Source organism: Cynoglossus semilaevis, unplaced genomic scaffold, assembly GCF_000523025.1.
Source record: "Cynoglossus semilaevis isolate Cse_v1.0 unplaced genomic scaffold, Cse_v1.0 scaffold419, whole genome shotgun sequence".
Taxonomy (NCBI): domain Eukaryota; kingdom Metazoa; phylum Chordata; class Actinopteri; order Pleuronectiformes; family Cynoglossidae; genus Cynoglossus; species Cynoglossus semilaevis.
Window position 1 is genome coordinate 281,893 of NW_007585113.1, and position 11,840 is coordinate 293,732.

General features: G+C 44.1%; 1 protein-coding gene across 1 annotated transcript in view; it reads left to right on the forward strand.

The window, feature by feature from the left end:
- Positions 1-11,840, forward strand: part of emilin1a (elastin microfibril interfacer 1a) — a 19,187-nt gene that overhangs the window by 5,313 nt on the left and 2,034 nt on the right. Inside the window, 7 exon segments of the mRNA XM_017030757.2 lie at positions 4,901-5,017; positions 6,932-7,128; positions 7,309-7,408; positions 7,728-7,836; positions 7,914-8,105; positions 9,024-10,301; positions 11,456-11,840. The exon segment at positions 11,456-11,840 is cut by the window's right edge and continues 30 nt beyond it. Coding sequence (XP_016886246.1) covers positions 4,901-5,017; positions 6,932-7,128; positions 7,309-7,408; positions 7,728-7,836; positions 7,914-8,105; positions 9,024-10,301; positions 11,456-11,840 — 2,378 coding nt within the window.

Below are 11,840 nucleotides of genomic sequence, written 5' to 3' on the forward strand. Positions count from 1 at the left end.
GGAAAGGGGAAAAAAAAAGCATTCAGGTTCAATTTTTTTTTTTTTTTTTTTTTTTCCTGTGTACTGGTCAGCATGTCTCTCTTCGTCTGAGATCATCCTTGTCTGGTTAGAGAAGGCTCCTGTGAATACACCCTGTGTGTATTTGTGTCTGCCTGTTATTGCAATATACATGTGTGGGAAAGATGGCGAGATTAGTCAGTGGACTTTCATCTCAGTAGCCTTTTGGATTAATGAGGCCTGATTGGATTATTGTTGGGAATGCTTCGCTTTAAACTTCACTCCGGTTGAAGAAAGAAAGAAGAATTGGGAGAGAGAGAGAGAGAGAGAGAGAGAGAGTGACAGAGACAAAGAGAGAGAGAGCGCGACAAACTTTCCCACACAGACTCACAGTCTTTCAGTGGCTCAGCAGCACTAAGTCATCCTCCCAGTGTTATAAAGGTTTCTGTCTTTGACCGGGGGTGAGAAATCGACGATAACGCTGGACAAATAAACAGGCGTTTATTTTTTGTTAGGGTGTTACGTATACTGTAATGAGCGTGGATGTTTGCACAACACAGAGGAAATGGGAGTTCAGTGTGGTGCATATGCGCCACATGTTGGGCTGCTGTGGATCCCACTCCGCCGAGGTTCACGTATGAGACAGAACGCCTGTTCTTCATCACACCACAGACGCCGCGATCGCTGCCAGATTTATGCTTTATCTGCAGTCTGCGACCCTGAGTGTGAGTGCTCAGGATAACACATCTGCAGGGTCGGCTCGCTGAATCACAGCGACCAAAAAAAAAAAAAAAAAAATGTGGAACTCCAGCAGCACAAGCGTGGAAGAGAGAGCTGTTTTTATTTATAACCGCTGCTTGTGTCAAATGCTAACCTTTCCCATCTGCTCCGCTCCGACTCCCGATGAAGATATGAGATGTATCGTGTTTCTCCGAAACTCTTTTGGTCGTGCGTACAAAGTACGACGAACCACAGAACAAGATAACTCAGAAACTCCCCCATCCCCCCGCGACATGTCATAATGCAACAAGTATCACTGACACAAACCGCATGACTTAAAAATACAAACGGCTAATTTTAGATATAGCAGATTTTTTTTTTTACTTTGCTTTAGGCTCGGGCGGTTAAATCAAATTTTTACCACTGCATTACAGAAGAATTGCGAAACGCGAGGTAACTGGATGCCTGCTGAAGTTAGGAGGTCATGTGGGTCGATGCCTGCAGCGCAAGCAACCAATCTAAGTACATAAAGTGACTTTCACTTTCAGCACTTTAATCAAGAGCATCTGGTTTCAGGCCCTGGGGTTTAAAAAAAAAAAAGCTAAAATGCAGGACTAATGTGAAATCGCTTTAATAATATGTCACTGTGAAAAAGCTAAAGGTCATGCGGACACACGTGTATGTTTGCGCGCGTGTATTTATATAACTGATTTACACCCTCCAGCCCAGTAGGTGGCGGTAATGCACCTAGATTTTATTTAGTCAGTCAGAGGAATCTAAAAAGGACCATACCATATATTCATCGGATATCTTGAGCCTATACAGACCACTCCCTCCCCTTAGCCCTCGATACATTCTCAGATTATCGTGGAATGGATACTATGTATCTGCAAATATTGAAAACATTCCTCTGACATTCCGGTCCCCTTATGATCCATCTCTTATTTGACTCATGAATAAAGGTCACACAGTTCAACACAGAGTTCGCGGAGAGTTCACTGGAAGTTTACCAGACCCTTTGTAAAGTTCACGCAACCACTAATGACTTTTTCTTTGTGATACGGGGCATTGAAGGCACGAACGCCGTCGGCCCAGACAATGCAAGGCGTTAAAGCCAAGATTTACTCTTTTTGAGGCTCCGAATGTTGGCTGGAAAACCTCCTAAACACTATCGCGCCACAGCTAGCAGCGCGGACTGTTTACACAAGCCGGAACGGATCTATGGATTGATTCCGTCCACTCCAGCTCCGTAACATTTGCCACCTCAGCTAAAAGTCTTATCAAACTGACTTGGGGGGAAAAACCTTTGCATTAGGGAGTCTGACAGCTAATTGGTCATTTTTATTTTCCCACGTACAGGAGCAGCGCGGAACATCAGGTCATGAGGGAATAGGGAGGAGAGCGCTGTGATGAACTCCTCTTTGGTCAGATGGACTCTGGAATGAAGGGGAGGATTAGGGATGGAAGGGGGGAAAAAAGAGGTAAACAGACACAGGACGACACTGTTGGACGGGGATGAAGTGGAACGGCAAATGTAACAAAAAAAAAGCATGGAAAGAATGAAGCAGATTTTGTCGGGCAAAGGAAAAAGATTAAGCGAAAACGTGAAGAGCCGGAGAACAAGAAGAGTGACAGATATGAATGTAGACACAAAAAAAAGAAAAAGAGGGTCAGACTAACAGACGGGGCTGACGAAAAAAAAAAGAATGAGGGTCAGACTAACAGACGGGGCTGACCAACTGACAGAGGTCAGGGAGACGATGACTGCTGATCGACTTTAAGGCATGAAGGAGCCTCTTGTATGTTCCAGCGATTTTCCATGAGCTCCTTTTTTCTTCGAATGATTGAATGAGTGACGCTAATGGGCCGTAATAGTCCAGTGTGGAAACAGGGGTGGATAAGGACCTGGACTAATGTGAAAATGATGATAGAGAGTGACTGACAGCCTTTGGTGTCCTACGTCTATCTGCTGTCGACGGCGATTTTTAGAGTTCACGTGAGGTTGTAAGAGAACGGGGACTGTTTTCTGATTGGTTAAGCAGTTTGAAACTGTGTAAGATGTGGATTCAAAACAGTTCAAGGATAGGTACTTTTTCTTTTTAGGTAACGTAATTACCTATAAATAACAATAAGTCCATGTTTCCCTACTATGTTTTCCCGCAAATACTTATAGTATATTAGAAAATATAGTTCACAAAACATCACGAACATGAAGTGTTTCGTGCTATTTTTTCCAAATTCATCAAGTGGGCCGGATTGAACCCACTAGCGGGCCGGTTTTGGCCCGCGGGCCGTATATTTGACAGCCCTGTTTAAGAGGCTTAAAAGTATAATCAAGTATTTCTGAACTAGATGATGTCATTACTACTTTTTCCAGTCGGAGTTGTAATGAGTTGCATGAAATGCATGAAAAAAGAAAATCATTCAAATGATTTTTTTTTTTTCTACAGTAGAAAACTGTCAACGTGGTGGTTGGTTTGACTGGAGATCAACTCTGTATTTGGACAAAGAGCGGCCTCGGATAGTTGACGGATGGATTCATGTTTGTGCCAAATGGCACTATTTCTTATGCATTTGTCGTCTGCCCGACCACAATATACCGCAGACCGCAGTCTGTGCCTCTTCCTCATCACTACATTAATTATGCCGTTATACAGATCTGAAATAGACTCTGGCAGAAGAAGAAAAATCTGACTGTCTTTGTGCAGTGCCACTGCCAAGACTTCATATATATGTGACAGCTGAAGTATTTCCACTACAAGTATTTTAGGTCAGCATGTGATAAATATATAAATATATATATATATATATATATATAGCCTTATGAATGTCTGTAAAGAGAGTTTTCCCAGCAAAATGATGAATGAGTTCAAAAATACAAACATTAAAATCCATGTTAGCTTAGCTGAAGCTACTTAAAAAAAAAAAAAACAGCAGCGGAGTGCCATATGAAGATTTAAATGTTATTTCTGTCTATTAAATATAACTATTTTCACCCTATAAGCACCTTACCTAATTAAAAAACAACAACAACAAGGCATTAAAAATAGTGAAATACACAAAGTACTGCTCTTTAAAAAAAGAAAATACTACCTAGCCCACCCCGGAGTAATCCCCAGTCGATTGTCGCTCAAGAGAAACGAGGTGAAGGTTTTACATTGGCTTTTGTTGGAAAGTAAACATCGTTAAACCTCTGTGGGCAGACCTCCTAAAAGCTGAGTGTTAAAGACTACCCAGAATCCCACAGTACTTAAAAGCCTTTTGCACGAAAGGCTTTGGGTAAAACCCACCCAGCGTCTTCCTCTTAAGAGTTCATTACGTCAATATTGTGCAATATGTTTAAAAAAAAATATATATAAATATAAATAAATGATGAAGACGATCTTCTCTGTCTTTCTTCAATTCGTGCAGGTATATCAGGGTTGTGTTCAACTAAACAGGCCCAGGTTTTACACTGCATACCTGAATTATAAACTGAAATTGAAACTAGTCGATCATTATTTTTCATTATATAACAATTTTGTGACGTTTTTATTTGATGGTGCGCCATCTGTGTTTTGAATTAAAATATTTGCCAGGGAGGAAAAAAGTTTGGAAACACTGGATCGGGGGGTTTGTAGAGGTATACAATTGGACCATTGTTGGAATCATACAGTTATCCTGAACCGATCTGCCATGTGCACCGAATGAACGTGTGGTTTTTGGAGATACTGATCTCAAACAGTCAACGCAGCATTCAGAAAGCTTACAATCAAATCGAGGAATTTGGAAAGAATTGATCTCCCAAGATATCTCATTCTTCAGCCTGGAACTGAAGAGCAGAGGCAGGCTTTTCTTCCCCAACACTGTCAAACACGGACATAGAAAAGTAGCTACTTCTCTAAATCTCCAACTTTCAGCGGCAGTTAGCTTTTGCCGATAGTCGTTTGGTTCCAAAAGCCTCATGAACTTGAGGTGAACTGCTCCGTCTCTGTTAGTGCTGGCCCCGCAAACAGAGCGCTTTAAGTGCACTGAGTCAGTCTAAACGGTAAGTCGGGGGGGTGAAGGGGGGTGGGGTTGGAATGCCTGTAACGTTGTTCCCACTAAGGTTTACTCATTTACTGATCGAAAAGGCAGTCGTCACACGATTGGATTTGTCATCGCCTTTATCCCTGTATGTCTGTCTGTGTCTTTGATTTCCCAGGAACTGGTGTGCTTATGTGGTGACACGCACTGTGAGCTGTGTGATGGAGGACGGGGTGGAGACCTACATTAAACCAGACTACCAACGCTGTACGTGGGGACAGTGTCCACGAGTGGCGTGAGTATTTGGAACCCATATTTTGGTGCCCTTGATTTTCATTCAACTGTGAAAAACCCGTTGCAGTCACTCGCTCAATATTGAACTAAAAATCTGATTGGCACCGATAATACCGGTCGGACGATATTATCGGACATCCTGATATTAGCATAATTCGGTAATATCTTTAAGAATCGTTATCGTTTTTTTTTCCTCCAATAATGAAAACCCCATAACGCAATGACTGGGTTTCATTAAATGAGGTGTGCAAATTAAAAATAATTTTAGGGAAAAACGGCTGTATATGAAGGTGAAAGCCACTAGATGGCAGCATTGCAGGTCATTTTATTCATTGATTTTATTAATCAGAGGATTGTATGCAAAATGCTGGTGCCACACATCCGTACAGTGGTTTGTATATATTGGTTGATCGGAATCAAAAATTAAATTGCCATACATCCGTACAGTGGTTTGTATGTATTGGTTGATCGGAATCAAAAATTAAATGTATAACAATATTGACATATCGGATGACGAAAGAGTTAATGTCGGACATCCCTACATTTAACGTAATACCACTGGAGTGAGCTTACTGTACGTGTGATTGAGTGAGTTATTGTTACAAATTGCTTTTTTTGCCCTTTTGAACTCCTCCAAGGTGTAAGACCCTGGACTTTCTACTCAATCTCCAGTTTCTGCCCAGGACCGTGGCCTAAACCTGGGCTATGCTAAGAATGAAATCAGCAGGGATTCCAGACACCGCAGTCTAGTGTCTCTCCCTGCAAAAAGAATGACTCCTTCTTACCCCGTCTCTCTCCTTTTCTACTTTGTACGTCTTTGCTTTTGCCTCTTTTTTTTTCACTAGCTCTCCAGAAGTCCGCTATAAGCACCGTTATTGTTTTGCCTCTGAGAGAGAACGTTGCGATTTCTGTTTCTCACGCTCTCTCAGCGTGCTGGCAGATGAAATCTTTTCAATGGCAACAGTAACGGTGCTCAAATACCTTCCGTGACGTTTGTGGATTGGCAAAAAAGTGAGAACAACCTGCTTAAGTGTCACAGTAGGGACTTGTTCGCGGGCCTGTGATGCTGCTGTAAATCCTTCTGGAGACTCTCGGGCCAACCCGGCTTTATTTAGCCTATTGATGTGACGGGGGGCGGGGGGGGTTGGGGGGGCTTTCTTCAGTGGTTTTAGAAGAATGGCACAATAATAAAGAACATATTTCCAAATAAAACAATCATAATTCACTTTAGAGAACCTCTCTACGAGCGTGAAGTTAGCATTCAGGACCCCACGGACGAGCTCTTTGGAAACTGGGACAAAAATAGCATGTAGCATTTTCAGAGTCCATTCATCACAGGCCGTAGACACTGATAAAACAGTGATTATGTGCATCGCAGGGTTCGCCGACATCTGGTCGTTGACGCGGTTGTCAGATTGGGCTACAAATTTTTCAATCTTACAGTAATTCCCTGGCACGACTTTAATCTCCTCAGATCCCAAAGTCGGCCTGAAGTTCAAAGGAACATAAATTAAATTGTAATAGTTGTGCACTCAGCGAACCTGGAGGGGGAATGGTACTGTACATCTGCTGTGTCACAATCATTGTTAGTGTTTCCAGAATTCAGTGCAGCGGTGGCAAACATACGGCCCGCGGGCCAAAATCGGCCCGCTGGGTTGTTCAATCCGGGCCGATTGATAAATTTTGAAAGTAGAAAAAGTGTAAACACTTCATCATCGTGATATTTAGTGAAATCATATTTCATTAAATATGAAGATTTTCTAACATTCTTACATTTTTTTAATATAGTCTCTACTCAATCAAAGTGAGAGTTCTGTCCCCTGTTGGTCAGCAGTGGTTCTGCTGGCTGAACTTTCCTTCAAATGATTGCTTTATAAATAATTAATGACTTCATTTTTTTTTTTCTTTTTCTCAGCTATCGGACATACAAATGGCCGAGGTATAAGGTAGCCTACAAGATGGTGACAGAAATGGAGTGGAAGTGTTGCCACGGATACTCTGGGGAAGACTGCCACGAGGGTCCACAGGTGACCACTAACACTAAGGTCAACGGGGGGCGCCCTCGAGTCACACAAACAGGCTTCAACACAGGAGGCGGCCAGAGAGGAGAAGGTAGGGGTGATCAAAAAAGGTACATATAGTAATGTCCTTTTATAAAAAAAAAAAAAAATTGTAAAATAATATCAAACTGTTTTTTAACATCACACTGATAGTTTTAGTACAGATTGAAATTTAGCATTTTTTAAAATTTTTTTTTTATTAATGCTATCCATTTATATATTGTCATTTAAGGTGAATCTGAGAAGATGCGAGAACTGGAGGACACCATCCGGGGTCTTACCAAAGACCTTTACAACATGCGGACCACCATCAATGACATAAACCAGAAACTGTACGTGCTCCGACTGTTGTTCTCAAAGTGTCTCCTGCACCGTTTGAATTCACGTTGCGCAGTGTTTGCAAATGCGTTTTAGGGAACTCAAACACAGCACGTCGAGGCAGGCGCTGCGTTTCCCTTCCTGTTTGTCAATATTTATCGCAGCTGTTTTGCTAACGGCGGGATTGAAAGTGATGGATAATGAGTTTGGCGGAACGTAAATAACGTCTGCCTTTAATCTCTAACTCAGGACGTACGAGTCTAAGTGAATCTCAATTGAATGTTAATCTTTTTTTTTTTTTTTTTTACCAAATCATTATCTCTGTATTCATAGGCCTGGTCTGAGTGGAGCGGTTGTCCCTGCGGATTCAGCTCAGCCGCACATGAAAGAGACCATCAACAGCATCCAGACCAAGCTGGACCATCTGTACAACAGAACACAGGTGAGCCCATGTTTAGCCACTCTTCCACCAACCCTGGAAATGTGTTTTCATATTTTATTTCATGGTCGATACTGCAGGTCCACGATCAGACTCTGCTGACCATCAACAACCACTTGGTAAACGGCGGGAGCAACGAACTGGATGGGCCGAACGGAGGAGGAGGAGGAGGAGGAGGAGGAGGAGGAAGAGGAAACCAGATGAACACTCTGAAGGAGGAGATACTGACCGAGCTTGAGAGAAGGGTGTCTCTGTCCTGCTCTTCCTGCCAGGTAGGAATCGAGAAAAATGACAGACAGGAAATGATGTCATCGGCCAATGTGAAAACTGTTTGTCATTCTTTCCTGTCATGTTTAATACTTTGGCCAAATTTGAGTCCGATCTGGCAACCAGGTGCAGAACACACTCATGTGACATTTTTGCACACATGTGGGCCACATGAAAGTGTCCTCCGAAGGTCCGTCCTGGGTGTCCGACACCGTGGCTGATGAGAAGACGCGTGAAATTTTTGTATTACTCGATACATGGAAAAGTCCCGTCAATAGGGCAAATCATTTCATAAAGGGTAAAATGAAACGTATCGTCACATGATGAGAGCGGTATTAAATTCCTGCATCTGCTTTGCTGCAGTGCAGTAGTGATCTGGAAGTGATTTCTGCTGCAAAAAGCAAGGAACGGCAGACAGATGTGTCCCACATGTCCTGTACTGTAGTCGTTACAGTAATCCGAAACAGCCATGTAGCAGTCTGTACTCCAAGAACAGAGTGCAGACTAATAATAAGACTTAAAATATCAACATAAATATTAGAGCTTTTTGATTAGGATGAGGGTGTCAAACTTCTGGTTCGTGTGCCACTAGATGTCAGTAATGATTTATGTTTTTATGTTTTAAAGTTCAATTGTTTTGTCTATCAAACATCATAAAACCGATACAGCCTCCAAGTGAAATGACAGCGGCAGCAATGGCTTTACAAAGTGTCTCTGCGAATCTTACGTTTGGTAATAAATTATAAATTATTACTACCAAACGTTCAAATGTATCAAGCGGCCCGGATTGAACCACCTTGCGGGTCGTTTTTGGCCCGCGGGCCGTATGTTTGACACCCCTGCACTAGACCTTTATCGTTTTTGTTACCAGTTGCTCCCGTTAGTCTGGAAAATCAGCCTCTTTTTTCCTCTTTTCCTTTCAGGCTGGAGTGGAGGACCTGAGGCGCCAGCAGCAGGAGGACAGAGAGAGGATCAGGGCCCTTGAAAAGCTGCTCAACTCCATGGACCAGCACTTAAGGCAGAGCCTGGAAATTTCGCGCACTGAAACGGAGCGTTCTCAGACCTGCTGTAAAACAATCGCCGAGTTCGAAAAGAAGCTCTCCGACGTGGACGCGAGAGTCGCGTCTACCGCTGACAGATGTGAGACCGTTAAAGCGCGCCTGGACAAGGAGCTTGCCGGGACGGGTGGAGGAAAGGGGAAAGTGACGGAGGACAGGTTGAACGGCCGGCTGAGAGAACTGGAGAAGAGGTTGAACAACACCATGAGGAAGACGGAGCAGCGGTGCACGAACACCGGGAACAACGTGAAGGACGGCGTCCAGCGAGACGTCACGCAGCTGCGTAACATGGTCCTCACCCAGTTGGACGACCACACCTTCAAGATAGGAAAAGTAGACCTGGACGTTTCCGTCCTCGGGGACACGGTGAGGGACCACAGTCGACGCCTGGGTCGACTGGAGAACATCACGACCGCGTTGGACAGACGTTTGACGTCGACCGCGGCCATGTGCAACGAGACGTGCGGGCCGCACGGAAGCGGGCGTCAGACCGACGAGACCGTGAAAACCCTGGAGTGGAGGGTGGTAGCCAATCAAGACGAGATCCAGAAGTTTAACACCAAACTGAAGGACATGTCCGTGTCGGGAGACTCCCTCGTCCACAGGGTGATCAACTTGACGGACAGCGTCAAAAAGATCGTGGCCGCGACAGGGCAGAACGGCGAGAACTTCAACCGCGTCGTCACGGAGGTGGAGACGCTGGGGCGGCGATTCGAGGAGTGCTCCGTCTGCAGGACCGTGAAGGACGACTTGATCTCGCTGGCCAACTCCACCAACACCAGCCTGGACCTGTGCAGGACGCAGCTGATCGATCTGCGGCGGAGAGTGGACTCTGGAGAATCGGTGTGCTCTCAGGTGTGCTCGAACCTACAGGAGGAGGTGGGGCGACTCCGAGAGGAAGTGGAGGAGTGCACGGGGCAGTGCAAGGTGAACATAAACGACCTGAAGGAACGCCTGGACGGTCACAAGGTCCACAATGGAAGACTGGGAGGGGACCTGAGGTCCATCCAGGGAGAGCTGGCGGGGGTGATGTTCACATTTAACTCCATTAATAACACTCTGAAGGGTCTGGGAAAGACTGTCCAGTCACATGACCACCTGCTGGTTGATTTGAACGCCAATAAGGATGACCTTATTTCTGTGGTAGGTGGACAGACATTTTTATGTTCATATTTGTATTTATGGAGACTTTTATTTTGAAAGGGGTTTTGTCAAAGGGGTTTATTGGTGCAATTCATTTGAGCCCATAGAATAGAATAGAAAATGAAGTCTTCATGTGCAAAAATCCTCTGCACCTTCTTCTGGCTGGGAATCTGACCTTAGGTGCACTATCGCCCCCTAAGGGCGTTAAAAGTAAACAAGTGTTTGTGTTGCCTCGTTAAACAATATCTAGTTCAAACTCAAATGTAAATTGCCAGCCTTAATTATACAATATTTTCATTTCATAATTTCCATGTTATGTAATTTTATTAATTATTATTAATATTATTATGTCCAATCAAGTCGAATTCCGATCAGGAGGTCAGTAACCGGTGGGTGAAAAATAATCAGGAGTCAAAAAAAAAAATCCCAGTTTTGTACAGGGAACAGTTTAGAACATAATTTCTCAAAGACAGGGTCGTGGTGGGTCGCAAGAATTTTTTTCTTTGGGGACCAGTTTACGAATAATGTCTATTGACTTGGGTCATGAAGGTTTGTGGCTTTTGAAATATTAAAAAACGTTTGGGAAGACTACGTGCCCGGCAGAGTCGTTGTCATTTGGACAGAACGACTCGTCCAGATTCCCACCGTGTTCACAGTCAGGTCGGTTACGTTGTGCAGAAGTCTTAAATTCAAGTCGTAGAGCTGAACCTCCCCTGCGTTCTTTTCGTGTAAACACACGCGACCTTTGCATTTTTCCTCTAACCTTTGCGGGGGTTTCAAAGCCCCGTGATGAAGAATAAACCTCAAAACCCTGAAATGAAGAGGTTCAAGTTCAAGCCTTTTTAAAACTGTTTGTCTGTTATTTCATCAAACTGTTGTTGTTTTTTTTTTGTGTAGGGTAGTAACTATTTTTTCCATTAACTCCCCAACATTTCTTTGAAACCTCATCGTCATTTACGATCTGAACAAAAAAAACAACAATATTGTTATAGCTGTAAAAACATTTTAGCACATAACATGGTCTGTGTGTGTAGATGCTGTAGAAAAATAAACAGTGACAGAGCAGGGAAACGTATATTTTGACAGGACTTTGTGGACAAAGGAAGCGAATCCAAAACACACACACATTAACAAGTTTCTCGTTTCTCCGCCAGGTAAACGACCTGCAGACGGAGCTGAGCGAGCACGTCGACGACTCCAAGACTCGCATCGACAGCCTGGACAGGGACGTTCAGATCTTCAGGAGCAACTACGTGACCGAGATGGGTCAGTGTCGACTGGCCACCGACGGCCTGGATCGGAGGCTGGCCGTGTTGGAGGGATCGTGCGTTCACCTTGACTCCTTCTCGGACGGTCTGGAGAAGATCGAGGAGGGTTTCAGCCGACACGTGACAGTGCTGTGGAACGACGTTCACGGCCTCAACGCCACGGTGACGTCCCAGGGAGATCTTATCAACAGAATCCAGAACGTACAGCTGGAGAATGTCAACAACAAGATACAACGGCTGAATTCGTCCGTGGTGGACCTCACCAGGGAGT